This window comes from Papilio machaon, chromosome 4 (genome assembly GCF_912999745.1).
Source record: "Papilio machaon chromosome 4, ilPapMach1.1, whole genome shotgun sequence".
Taxonomy (NCBI): Eukaryota; Metazoa; Arthropoda; class Insecta; order Lepidoptera; family Papilionidae; genus Papilio; species Papilio machaon.
In genome coordinates, this window is record NC_059989.1 from 8456594 (window position 1) to 8471654 (window position 15061).

General features: G+C 34.3%; 2 protein-coding genes across 2 annotated transcripts; both read right to left on the bottom strand.

Annotated features, from left to right (window-relative positions):
• Positions 1-5577: 5577 nt before the first annotated feature.
• LOC106720679 (macrophage mannose receptor 1) lies at positions 5578-10145 on the bottom strand. Its single transcript, XM_014515424.2, has 7 exons — positions 10053-10145; positions 9260-9496; positions 7904-8089; positions 7203-7475; positions 6738-6932; positions 6134-6388; positions 5578-5823 (listed from the first exon to the last, which is right to left on the bottom strand). The coding sequence occupies exons 1-7, from the start codon at positions 10096-10098 to the stop codon at positions 5633-5635; spliced, it is 1383 nt and encodes a 460-aa protein (XP_014370910.2). The 5' UTR covers positions 10099-10145; the 3' UTR covers positions 5578-5632.
• Positions 10146-12245: 2100 nt separating this feature from the next.
• Positions 12246-13962, bottom strand: LOC106720711 (the record flags this gene model as incomplete). Its single annotated transcript, XM_045686853.1, has 5 exons — positions 12246-12473; positions 12634-12745; positions 12830-12893; positions 13264-13394; positions 13805-13962. Coding segments are annotated over 5 exons (642 nt in total), but the record flags the coding sequence as incomplete, so codon positions are not given.
• Between the last annotated feature and the right edge of the window lie 1099 nt (positions 13963-15061).

The window sequence follows — 15061 nt, forward strand, 5'->3', positions numbered from 1 at the left end:
TTGGGAAGATTAAAAAGCTTGAAAGGTGGGTACCTCACGAATTGACTGAAGCAAACCGGCAAACGCGCGTCGACTGTTGCGTTACATTACTAAACCGGCACAATAATGAAGGTATTTTCAACCGAATCATTACCTGTGATGAAAAATGGGTTCTTTACGATAATCGGAAGCGCTCAGCGCAATGGTTGGATCCTGGCCAGCCAGCCAAATCCTGCCCGAAGCGAAAATTAACCCCAAAAAAGTTACTTGTAAGCGTTTGGTGGACTAGTGCCGGTATTGTTCATTACAGTTTTCTCAAATCTGGCCAGACTATTACGGCTGATGTCTATTGTCAGCAATTGCAAACCATGATGGAAAAGCTAGCGGCTAAACAACCTAGGCTGGTCAATCGCTCCACGCCACTGCTGCTTCGCGACAACGCTAGACCACACACTGCGCAACAGACGGCTACTAAATTAGAAGAGCTTCAATTGGAAAGTCTAAGACATCCTCCGTACTCCCCGGACCTTGCTCCAACAGATTACCATTTTTTTGGAAATTTGGATAACTTCTTGCAAGGGAAAAATTCAACTCCGATGGGGCAGTCCAAATCGCCTTCAAAGATTTTATTGATTCCCGTCCGACTGGTTTTTTAAGTAAAGGGATCAATGAACTACCTATGAGATGGAAAAAGTGCATAGAAAATAATGGTTCATACTTTGATTAATTAAATATATTATATTAAAAAATATTCAACTTTTTGTTCCTCCCATACAAAACGCCAATTTCATATGTAAGGACCTAATATAATACAGAATCTCATCAATGATATTAAGGTTGGCTTACTCATTTATCTTATTGTGGAAATAGGAAATTTAAAAAAATGTCTACGTGTTCTTAGTACTTTATGAGTAGAAAACAAAAAGGCCTCAGTCGTAGCTTCGTGAACATGAAGGCTGTAATAAAAAGCTTTCTTATTTGCGAAAAGCTTTCTCCTCGTACATATTGTTTACTGTTTTGCATAATTCTATTAGGGAAAGGCGTGAGAACATATAAATATCTGTTTCTCTAAGTACACATAAAAAGGTCTCCTTATTTATGAGGCTAAGGCAGAATATAATTTACCATTAATAAAATCATAAAAATTCCTTAACAAAATTTAAATATATAAAATATATACATTTAAGTTAAAATGCGGTCTTTAGCTTTCCTTCCCAAACAGCTTTTTACAAAGCGATGAATTTAAAACTTTTTCACTTTGTCAAAAGTTCAAAATATAGCTTTCAAGTATGAGTTTCACATGTCTAAAAATTCAACAAAAATATTTGACTTAATGGTCCGGGAGCCAGGTGCATTTTTTTGTCAATTATTTCCTCTCGAGCGAAACTTCGTAAAATGCATAAGGGACTTATACTATGAATACTCGCGACCGTCAGCTGCGACTAGGTGGGTGGGGTGGGCAGTGGCAGCCTCCCAAACATGGAGAAAGAAAAATTTTTTTCAGTCATTTCCTCTCATTTGAAAATTTATCAGAGTATAGTTTATGTTGTATTTTGAAAGAAAAACATAGTCAGCTGACCATAACACGGTGGATTATACGTCAGCTGGCTGTGCTAGTATAATGTAAAGTGTGTCGTCACAATATCCGCGCTAGTATATACAATATACTTAAGAAACGTTATTTCCTCCCGGATGAAAATTTATCAGAGAATTGTTAAAATACTCTAGTAAATAATAAAAAAAATCAGCTAGCTGTAAGTAAAGGGAAAAGTCGTCAGCTGATAAGTTTCAGTGGGTCATAGATGCTGTTGCGTTACACCTTTCAAGGTGCCAGCTGACAAACTTTCCACCGAAATACAGCAAGCTGACATTAATTTTCATTAATAGTAGCATATAAACGATCACCAGGTAAATTTTTAGTTGAGAGGAAATCACTGAAAAATATATATTTTTTTTTCATGTTAAGGAGCCAGCTGACGTATAATCCACCGTGTTATGGTCAGCTGACTATGTTTTTCTTTCAAAATACTACATAAACTATACTCTGATAAATTTTCAAATGAGAGGAAATGACTGAAAAAAAAATTTTTTTCTGCATGTTTGGGAGGCTGCCACTGCCCACCCCACCCACGGAGTCGCAACTGACGGTCGCAAGTATTCATAGTATAAGTCCCTTATGCAATTTACGAATTTTCGATTGGGAGGGACTTGGCCATGAAAATCTGTGGCTGGCTTCCGGACCCTTTCAAGTTGCCAGCTGACAAACTTTCCACCGAGATACAGCAAGCTGACATTAATTTTCATTCATAGTAGCATATAAACGATCACCAGGTAAATTTTTATTTGAGAGGAAATGACTGAAAAAAATTTTTTTTCTTCATGTTTGGGAGGTTGCCACTGCCCACCCCACCCACGGAGTCGCAGCTGACGGTCGCGAGTATTCATAGTATAAGTCCTTTATGCATTTTACGAATTTTCGATTGGGAGGGGATTGGTCATGAAAATCTGTCGCTGGCTCCCGGACCATAATATCCGCAGTCATAAACACCTGCGGTCATAAAAAGTCTACCTTTTTGGCAACCGTACTGTGGCATCTCACTGAACATTTAAAACCAACCTACATGTCTAGAATGCATTTTATTTCACAAAAACGTTCCGAAACGCGACACATCAAAAATGTAAAAAAAATCTGTAGAACGAAAATACGTCTGACACACTTACTAAAAATACATAGGATGTTCTGAGAACGCAAGCAAATGCTCTAAAGAATGTAAAATATAAAAATATTTATCGTTTTGAAAAAAGAATTTAAGTGCACTAAAAAAAAATTGACACAGTTAGTAAATTTAAATTAATAAGACATTTTTATAATCAACTGGGATAACATTTTTTGTTACTTAGGTACTTTACTTTGAGTCTGTTATTGCAACTCTTGCAGGTTTCAGCTAGTTTTAAAATATTAATTATCGTTCCATCAAATAGCGTCGGTGGCTCAGGGGTTAAGCACTTGACTTGCAATCTGCAGGTCCTGGGTTCGAATCCCGCCATGTACCAATATGTTTTTCGATTTTCGATTTACATATGTACATTTATCCGACGTTCTTACGGTGAAGGAAAACATCGTGATGCCACCTGCACATATCTGAGAAGAAATTCAATGATATGTGTGAAGTCAACCCGCACTTGGCTGTGGTTGACTATGGCCTAGTCACCTCTAACTTGGGGTAGGCTCCGAGCCCCTCGGTGGGGACGTATAGTGAGCTGATGATGAGTGAGTTCCATCAAATAAGTAAAAAAACAAATGCAAGTAATCGTGTGACATTTTGCTTTGACCTAACTTCCTAACCTATTCTTCCTGACCTATTCTTGTTTATCAATATCATCAGGTATACTATAAAATATATTTTAAAACATATTTACCAATACAAGTTATTTTGTTATTTTTACGTAGACTAACTAAAGTATGCATAAAAATGCATCCCCGAAGCCCTTGATTCGGTTCTCTATTCATACTTGTCTCGGAAAGCGTCTACAAAACCTCTTCAAAACCGGTCAAGTATCTAGTCTTTAAAATTCAATGAAAAATTTTGCAAGCCTTATGTTTAATTCATATTTAAAAATAAACATTTTCCAGAATTCCAAAAATAAAAAGTTTTCGTAAAAAAGGCATTTCGTAACCGTAAATAATGATAAAAATGATGAATTATTTTGGAAACCGCGTGCATATTGAGGAGATTCCTGCCTCTGGAGCCCTGACTTGTCACTTGCATGGATTACGCAGCCATTGGTGCACCATTTTTTATACAATATATATGTATACTAGCTGTCGCCCGCGACTCCGTCCGCGGGCAGTTAAAAATAAAATGAAAAATAGATGTTAGTCGATTCTCAGACCTATTGAATATGCTCACAAAATTTCATGAGAATCGGTCAAGCCGTTTCGGAGGAGTACGGTGACGAAAACTGTGACACGAGAATTTTATATATTAGATTTTTATAAAATGCATTATATAGGAAATAAATTAAAATAATAATATAACAAAATGAGATTTAATGTGCATGGCTATAAAAGTAAAAGAAGATCAAAGAAAGTATGGATGGATTGTGTGAAAGAGGATATGCGTAAGAAAGGAGTGAATTCAGATATGACGGCTGATAGAGATGTATGGAGGAGTAGTACATACTGTGCCGACCCTCCAAGGGATAAGGGATGATGTTGATGATGTATTATACAGAAAATAAGTAAATAACATGTGTTAATGATATTCAACATCCTAAAATGTTTTTTTATTATTACGCCAAAGAATTACATCAATTGATCTCATTTCATCGACTTTGGAAAGGGAAAAAATGACTTAAATATTTTTTATATATTGGTATAAATAGGAATTGTTTTATTTTCAGGACAATTTTCTTTAATATTAAAATATATGTACTTCGATATTTTAGGTAAAGTTTTGATTATCAGTAACAAAAGTCCCATTTATTTAATGATAATGATCTTTAACAAATAACTTACGAATCCATTGTACCGTAGCCTCCGATAGGATGGTGTTTTGACACGAAGTAAGATTAAAATTATCTTACATTTCAGTACATTAAAATGCCATTTCAAGTTAAAAAAGAAATACATACAACGCAAAGTTGTTCTAAATTATAGTACAGAAGATTTAAAATCAAAAGTACATCGTGATAAAAGGCACAACGAAATAAAAGTTTCTCCACAATCTGATCTTAAAATCGCATAAACAAAGAACACACAAATTTATATTTTACTAGCTTTTACCCGCGACTCCGTCCGCGCGGAATAAAAAATAGAAAACGGGGTAAAAATTATCCTATGTCCGTTTCCTGGTTCTAAGCTATCTCCCCATCAATTTTCAGCTAAATCAGTTCGACCGATCTTGAGTTATAAATAGTGTAACTAACACGACTTTCTTTTATATATGACGGCGCATCCGTCAAAGTCAAATGTCTGGTTGACTTTTAGCTGTCAAAAGTCAGCCAAGCGAAGCGCCACTGTCGATGGTTGTGAGGGCGGCCATCTTGCCACAGTGTTGTTCGAGACGGCGCCCGCGCACCACGCTTGCGACGAATCGCTTAGCATCTAATTAACAATTAAATCTAGCGCTTAATTAAGTTGGTGTCGCATTGGTTAGACACTACAGTGTTCATTCCACTGTGTATTTTTGGTTACCTAACCCTTATTAAACAACTGCGATTGCAACAAGGACTTGTGATCTGCTCACGCCCACCTGCCGACATACCCGCTTTTATACTCGCACAAGATGATTTCTGATGAAGGCCCTCCTGCCCCTTCATATATATAAGATTTCCATAACTAGCTGTCGACCGCGACTCTGTCCGCGCGGCATTCAAAAAATGTATAAGTAGCCTATGTATTCTTCCAGACTAAATTCTACAACCGTGCCAAATTTCATCAAGATCCGTTTAGCCGTTCTGGAAATCCCATCCATACATCCATATAAACATTCGCATTTATAATATTAGTTAGGATATATGTACTTAATTTTTTTATAAAACACTAATTCCAAATGAAGTGCACATGTTGCTTAATTTTTATTGGCATTACAACAATACAAAGAATCATAAAAATATCGATTCATTTGTGCGACTTTATTTCAGTCGCTTATTATCTTATATCTGAAGTCAAATTAAAATTTCCGTAGCCAATCTCTTTCTCGCAAACGAAAAAACATTTGAGGTTTTCGCAGCTGACGTCATTCAGACGTCCGTTGTAAAGCATGGCACCACATCTCTCATCTTCACCATCAATCTGATAGTTATCCCACACCGCGTATCCCGTTTTCTCCAAAGATTCCCCTGCGAAGGTAAACATTAACTGTTAACATCATCATCTCCCTGTCCCAAAGAGAATACCGATTATATCAAAGAGGTTATGTGTAAGGGGGTTTCATATATGAAGTACATGGACACTGCACATTAACACAGTGCGTAGCTAAAATGGCAGGGTCATCATGATCATCTCCATGTTCTGAATTATTTTGAGGCACAGGTTTCTATTACTTAATTATGCATGTCAAGACAAAAGTCAGACCAGCTCATTCAAATGAAAACTTCAACTACTTCTTACTATTTGCTTCAACACTCAAAGATTTAAAAAAAAATTCACCTTCAATCGTTCTCCAGTCATTTTCAGTAGTATCATAATGGTATCCTAAATGTACATAAGGGCACAAGTACCATCCTCGCACCATTTCCTTTGGGGTATTGTTAGATATGTTGACCAGATAATTAGCTTCCTCCACGGTATTGATAATGGCTAATTTTGCTTGCTCGTCGTCGCACGCTCCAAGCGCGTCTCTCCAGTTCAATCGTTGCAAATGAAATTTGTAACATTTGTCCATATTAGCGTTGTACTTATAGTCTATAAAGGAAACTTAAGCTTTTAAAATATTAGAACCATGTTTGTTTAATTAAGTCATCATCAACATGCCCTTATACCTATGGAGGGTTGGCACAGTATGTACTACTCCTCCATACATCTCTATCAGCCGTCATATTTCAATTTACACCCTTCTTACTTCTTACTTCTTTCAAACCCTCCTCGAAACTACTTCATAATAATCGTTTGTATAATTAAGTATATCTAATTTTATATTATTTAAGTTACTTATTCTAGTCGTAGTTGTCCTTTTCTCGGTTGTTTTATAAATAATGAGTATAATGACAAATGTTTGTATAACTGTTCCGTGGGTGGAATCGGCACTGCTTACCTTTGTCAGGTACATTGCAGTCTTTGTTCCACTCAATTGAGGCCGCTTTCTTCTTGCATACAAACGGTCGCTCTTCGGAACATTTGATGTCATTCAAAAAACCTTCCCGCGATAATGTGACGCAACTGTGTCTGCCATTGGCACCACTCGGTACCTTTCTGTACCACTCATTATACACGTTACGGATAGATTCTCCTAGAAAAATCGAAGAATTATATATTTATTTACGTAAACCTAATTTAATTAATAATTTAGGGTACAATAATTCGCGTAGTTCTAAAAATTGATAGGAATCTTGCATTACGATATATATGTGAACCCTTAAAAGCAACCATCGCTCCCAAACATGGGTTTCTCGAGTTTTTAAATAAGTATAATAATTTACTAATTTGGTCTAATTTGAATGACAATAAAGAACTCTTAAAAGTCGAGATTATTTTGCAAAGCTCACTATAAAATGCTTACCATCAACTGTCATGTATACTCCATTCGCTAGCCGCGTAGAAATACCAATAAACATGTATTGGAACCAGGGCTGAGTCTGGTTCAGATAGTGGATCACCTCGTGCACTTCGACTTCATCTTCAGGATAGAAAAGCGATGCACCTTCCATAATACATTTCCGCCTCGCACTCTCCCATTGCCTTGGTACTTGATGTGCTTTATAGAAACTATCTTTGTGTCCCAAATATTTGTAATCATTTCTAAAAAATTTGTCCTTCGATTTTTCTGCTGGAACTATATACAATTGATAAATTAAAATCTTTGTTACATATTCATCAGAACTTTAAGTCCACTTCAGCATATACTAACTCCAACATTCTCATTAGTATATTATACATGCAAACTGACGTTACGGGTGCGGTATCACGCTACGTTGTTGGGATTATTGGGATTCTTCTGAGAGTTTTGCTGTTTAGAGTGAATGTCCTGCTCGCACGCGCTAGTCGTGGAGTTGCGGAAAATGAAACCCATGCAACTATCACACTACGTCACTGTAACGTTCCTCGTCGAAGAAACTGTGACTTGTTGGTGGAAATAAGCCCTAAACATGAGTTCGCGACTTGTCCCTCTCTAAAACTAGTCACAGCCGAGTCCAGTCTAGTAGAGTCTAGATTATTAATTATTAAGTATACAATTTTATGATATAAATAGTAAATACATACCACTACTATCTCTGTTAGTCACATCTAATCGTGGCTGACGTTTTGTGCAAATATATGGAAATTGGTGTGAACAATCGTCGTCGTTGTATGTGCCTTCAACTCTAAGCACCACGCACTCCTCGTGTCCTCCTGCGTTATTCGGCTCTCCTGCGCCCCACTTACCGTAAACTTCGCTCATATTTCTTCCTTCAAAATATTAAAAATGCTTGATTAGTTCCGAGGATAAGCAAAGTCTTATATTAAATAAAATATTATATTATAGTAAACTTATTATTATTTTCCTGTGTGTCAATTGTTTGTGACGTAGTCTTTGCAATTGCAACATGCATTTCAAGTGTCAATTCAAACGTCATACGAGTATGATAAGAACAATATTTTTCCTTGTTTTTTTTCAGATGGCAAATGAGCAAGCGGCCACATGAATTCGCCGAAATGGCGAAGCGACCGCTGCCCATAGACATTCGCAATTGTAGATGCGTTGCCTACCATCAATCGAAGAAGGAGGAGACGCACAAAAAGAGAATATTTAACCTTCCTATGCATCTCCTCCTCCATCAAATCCACCTCCACTTCCCACCCTTTCGTTTTAAGATAAGGGGTGGGAAGGGAAAGAGGACTAAAATTAGGCCTCCGGCACCACACTCATCAGACGAAACGCCGAATTACTTCCACTTCACGTCTGTATTCTGTGTGGTCGTGGTATTTCACCGGGCGAGGCCAATTCATGCAACTGATGTTGTTGTTGCTAGCGTCTACCACTGTTGGCGTTTACATGTGTTACGATAGTGGACCGTTATATTATTTAAATGAGTAATTGTAAGTTGTGTAAAGAGTAAAATGTTAAACAGAAAGATTTCAAAGCCTTTCCACTTCGAGTTAAGTTCGACCGTATACGTGGTCTAAACTAACTCCAACTGGCAAATAGCGAACAGAATAAACCCCGTTGTAATTAAACAGGAAAATAAATTGAAAAAGGATATAATTTCTTTTGTTTAGGATTCAGGTCAACGGTGAACAGTGTTTTCAGTTATAATCATATATCAATCTAATATATAAAATTCTCGTGTCAGAGTTTTCGTTCCCGTACTCCTCCGAAACGGCTTGACCGATTCTCATGAAATTTTGTGAGCATATTCAGTAGGTCTGAGAATCGGCCAACATCTATTTTTCATACCCCTCCCCCATTTTTTTAACTGCGCGCGGACGGAGTCGCGGGCGACAGCTAGTATTATTATAATCTCTAGATTTAGCTAAACATACTGAGAATCGGAACCTCCTGATCACTTTGAAAAAGGTCCTTGGAAATAAAATCTGTATATTATTAAAACATACTAAGACAAAAAAAAAAATCTTTACCATCAATTGTCGTGTATACACCATTTTTTTCTTTGGAAGTGATACCAACAAATATGTGTTTTAATTCCATCTCGGTCATAAGCTTTTTAGCTATTATTAATTCTTTCTCATTTTTCGGATAAAACAATTCCCATTCCTTTGAAGCGCACTTTTCCAATGCAGTTTGCCATTTCAAATGCGGTGAATATATTTTGTATGTATTATTATTATATCTATAAGATAAACTGTCTCGTCCATCTATAAAAAAATATACAATAAGTGCCATTCCATGCATTCTCTGCATCGAACTTGCAACAGTCGAAGAATCGTTGTTGATCAGAATATCACACTGACTAAAATTATTTAAAAGACTTTTTTTGTCAAAACAAAGAAACAAATTAATATTACTTCTTACTAATATTATAAATGCGAATGTTTAGATAGATGTATGTTTGTTTGAATTTATCTTAGGAACGGCTAAACGAATCTTGATGAAATTTAGTACAGATGTAGAACATAGTCTGGAAGAACACATAGGCTACTTATAAAGTTTATTCTTAATTCCGCGCGGACGGATTCGCGGGCGACAGCTAGTATAATATAAACAAATTATCATAGTCATTAATTCACAAAACATAATAATCAGAAAGAAATAAAATTCTCCATACAAACTTTGATTACTTTAAACATTTGAAGATGAATTAACAAATTTCCAAAAATCCCGAAATAGATAACCATGTATATATTATGAAATTAAAATTTAAGTTCAAGAAATTAATGAATCTCGTTTCTTTTACTATAAAAGTATACTTACAACATGACACAAAAATGAAAATCAACAAGTAGATACTTCGTAACATTTTAACAATGCATTGACTGCAATAAAACTAGCGAGTTTTGAACACAAATTATATCTCACAACTGTGTGCAAAACATATTTATGTGACTTTAAATAGATATTTGATAACGTACATCTACACAATTAATTAAATTGAAGTGTCTCTATGTTATATCCAAAAAAAAAATATGTATTTGAGTTACTTTAACGAAAAACCCATTTTTATAATTCCTGTCTATCTATATGCAAAACCGCTTGACATTCGGATAATCTCCAAAGCGGCTGGATCGATTTTAACGGGTCTTGGACTGGAAGGTAGCTGATACATGCGGGATTCACTAAGGCTGTTTTTTTTTTAATTTTGCGTTGACGATGTCGCGGTCAACCGCTAGTTAATACCTACATAATTTTTTTCCTGCTGTTGGTAATTCCCAACCAGATCTCCTCTTGTTTATATTATATTATCACCCCTTACGTTCTCTTTGAAAAAACAGCGACAACAATAAGATAACCCGCCGAACTACTTATCATCTACAGTCAGCTGCATAAATATAGTGGCAGTAAAGATATCCAAATATATAGGAACACCTAAAGTGATCAATTATATAAGTACAACCAAAGTCGTCAAATTAATTGAAGCATCCACTCTGCACAAAAACATCGGAGCATACACATCGTCAAATATATGAGTACATTCAAAGTGCCCATAATTATATAGTAACGTCAATAGCAGTAACGAAGCATCCAAAGTATGCAAAAATATCGTAACATTAGACGAAATTGAACTCTATCTCTAATTCCTTGAGATACACTTTGAAATATACTACTTTTGTTAAATTTTTTTGACACTTTGTATAGTCAAGATTGACTGCCACTATATTTATGCAGCTGACTGTACAATGCATGTGTTTACTAGATGATAAGCGACTTGGTTCGCGTTCAGGCAGTTTTTCAATCCACTTGATTTAACTTCTCGTTTACTTGCATCGAAAATAATACAGAGCCTCTCGGTGGGAACGTACAATAACTAACCTAACAACGAAAATAACGTTACATGTGTAGTTTTATTAAATTTTCTATGAGTGCCTGGCTGAAAAAAATAGCAAAATTTTTAAAACAAATCGTACCACTGCTGTTGCATTCTTTTATTTTCTTAAAGTCCATCATAAACAAGCATATTATTGTATGTAATTTTTACGTTTGCATTGAATTCATGACACTTTAAATTAGGCAAAGGATACGTAGTAGGTATTTATATTACACATTAGGAGCTTGCTCGTAGCCTTTTATAACGAAACTTGAATTCTCATCCAAGATTTTCCAACTGTTTGTTGAAAGAAAAAGATTAGCCGAGGGAAAAATCGGAGCAGACGTTATTTCAACTCCGATAAAACAACGTACATTTCTCTATAGATAAACTATCGGAATCCTTTTTATAAACAATACGAGTTTACTTGTATTTATTTATTGGTTAACAAACTATAGTTCGAAATATATGAAAGAGCCTTTGAAAGTCTGAATAACAGAGGATTTTAATAATAAATTACTGTAATACTGGTGTAACTATCATTAAATAGAATTGTGCAGATAATTACGAATTATTATATTATATAATAATAATTATAGCATAATAAATGGAAACTTTTTACAGTCGTTGACGTCGAGTAATAAAAGAAACGAGAAAATGATAATGTCGAGCGGAGTGTTGCTGCAAATCAGGACAAGCATTATCTCGACACGAACAACACCCACGTAATTTCCTCAATAAATAAATTGTTTGCGAAAGATTTCTCGGTCTTATCCCAACTCTTTAATCACTTGTAAGCTGCAGGTCCTTGGTACAAATCCCGTCATGTACCAATGTGTTTTTCGATTTTCGATTTACATATATATTTACTATTATCCGACATTTTAAAATTCAAAGATATGTGTCAAATCAACCAACCGGCTCCGAGTCCCTCAGTGAGGACGTATCTCAGAAGACAAGAACTAAATAAAGACCATTATTTATTAAACAGCATTCGTTAATCGATTTTTCTAATTTCCTTAAAAGTAGGCCTTTAACAATGGATTAATGATGTTCAGTAAGCAGGCAGGATTTTAATTTGCACAGTTTAAACATTCACAAAAGTATAGTAGTGTGTTAAATAAAAAAATATTAACACTTCAGTCTTCTTTAATAAATAAAACGTACACTAAATATTGTACTGAATCTGACAATCAACTATAGTACTGTAGTAATTCTGAAGGTGACTTATCCTTAAGGTATTCGTCTACTAAAGGAACAATGTGATTCCAAAGAGCTTCGACTATAGTCGTTTGATATCCAGCGAGGATTTCAACGCCCTCATTATTCAGAATATCGTTGATCGGCCAAGAACTATTCTCCAAATAAGCCTGAAACAAACATTAAATTACTATCGAAATGTAGATTGAAAAATAGTATATAACATGTTTCAGCAAAAAACAAAATTTCTACTTTAAACATTTTAAAGGCAAGAAAGGTACATTTAAAAGTGAACCTTAGTCTAATGTCTTAAGTATCATTATTACTTACATCAACTTTTTGGAGGCTGTAATTTAGTAAAAAATTATGTATGTTTGTACCATTTTTATTATTTGTACCAAAACTAACGCTAGCCGTTATAACAGTTTCACGGAATATTAATCTGAAAATGAATATAAAATTAATAATCTATTCCTTTATGTTATTAGTTTGATTTAATTTAGATTTCTTAATTTATTTCACATACTGTATTTTTCCAGATCCTTTGAGTGGGTATATGTAATACGCTCTGCCTTTCAGTTTATATGTATCTGAAAAGTAATCGTACAATTTTGAATCGAATCGAATTCACGGTGAGTTGCGGAGACCAAAATCCCCGTTTAAAACGTATTGTTATTTCTGTTTTGTCAAAGATTATGTGACAGGGATGTTGATATATCTTTTGCAAAAATTTTGATCTCAGAAACCAACGATCAGGAGAGTAATGTTTTTCTCTTGTAAGTTAGCCTGTTTTTATGTAGTAAATGTCAAATCTATTGTGACATTCTGTATCGTAAACGACTGAATCGAAACGAATGAAGTTTTATTCGATTAGAATTCTTTCCTTAATTTAATATTCTTTCTGCTATAGATGTAAAGTCAGTTGAGTTTTCTATTGTTAAGTAAATAAAAAAAACTTACCAGAAAAAAGTGTTAATATTGGAAATCTTAACGATAAAGATACTTCCAAGGAATTTTCTAAAGCAGAAATATTTTGAATTATAAAACGATCGAGGCCATTCAGAATCATTTCGCCGATAGAATAATTCAATCTGTAAAAGAATTCAGAATCGATATTTCATTACCAATATTTAGGCTATAAAATGAAAAATAGTTCCTGAGAAAACTGTTCACCATATTCTTTAAAACTTGAAAAAGCTTGTTAGCTTTATTTCCTTTTCCTTCGCGTCCAATTAAAAAAAAAATTGTACAATCTATTGTCATACTTGTACTCTTTCAATCTGATCAGTACAAGTATGACAATAGACTGTACTAATATCTGATCTATATATGATGATAGTGACTGACATCAATGTCTATCTCAGTTACTCTAAACTCTAACTCTATTGAAATCAAATCTTTTCTAAGATCCGTTCAGGAGTTCTGGACTTACGTGGTAATTTTTTGCATTTATGTAATATTAGTAAAACGGTATCATATTTTTTATAAAATTACAATTTACCGTATTCCTTTTCCTTCATAGTAGTATTCTACTGGCGGTATTGTGACAGCTGACAAGGATTGAATGGGGAATGAATCTTGCTGGTGGCCTGACGCTTGCCACTTTATCAAGAAATTTAATATGTTCTTTTCTAACGCATTCTTAGCTGAAATCAGAAAATGTACAAAAACACATTAATCCAAACATCTATACGTTTTAATGATATTAAAAGAATAACATATCAGCAGTAGGCACGTAGTTAAAAGCTGAATTAAGATTTAGTTAAGGTTAAAGTCGTGGTTTATTTTATGGGTTTAAAATATTTCGTGTTGTAAAAAACAACTAAATATTTAATTTGTAAGTCATTCTAACCTCCGTGACTTTTTTTTACTTTTGGAGACTTTTAGTCTAATTCTTTTGATGTTTTAGTAACCAAGAAATTATAATTTTACTACGCTTTTATGAACCTTCTCTGTTAAATGAATACAAATCAATGAAACATGATATTTTAAGAAGTAATAATTTTCGAAATTCGAACAAAAGGCTATTATTTTTTCTACATTTAATGGCCAGTATATAACAAAAGAAAAATATAAATTCTATGTAATTTTAAATTTTATCATTTGTACATTTCTGTTAACTTCGCCTTAACAAGTACATATTTAACTAGGCTTTACAATAATCTTGCCCTGACACTAATCTCAACAGCAATTACCATTACCTTGACTTGGTTCTTATTTCTATTTAATAAGATACAAAAGTATGGCGTGTGATTCTATACGGAATATAATTTTGATTTATTTATTTCAGTAATTCTAACTTAGTTTTTGCTCATTAATTATTAGAAATAAAACTTTCTATTGGTAATTTTTAAATAAGTTCAGTAGTTATTGAGTTTATTTGTAATTTTTAAATAATAAAAACTCTATGGTAAATTTCTATATCTGTTGCCGTCAACTCCGTTGTTTATTTTCTCTCAACAAACATTATGTTATATTTAATCCTTCGTATTGTTATCTAATATGTAGGCTTGTGCAAATATTTTTGCAAGAACATATCATGTTATCATTCATTTATTTGCTTGGTATTTCCAAATTCGTTGTACAAAGGATTTGGAAAAAACAAGCAAATGTAATTCGCACGTATGATTGTGCCAATTTAGTTGCACCAATTATATGAATAAGCCGGATTCCGAGAAGTGTCACTTGTTATACGAAATTATAACCGTAGAACTTCACTGGACACTTACTTATTATTTGTAGAAATGTACATTGGTAA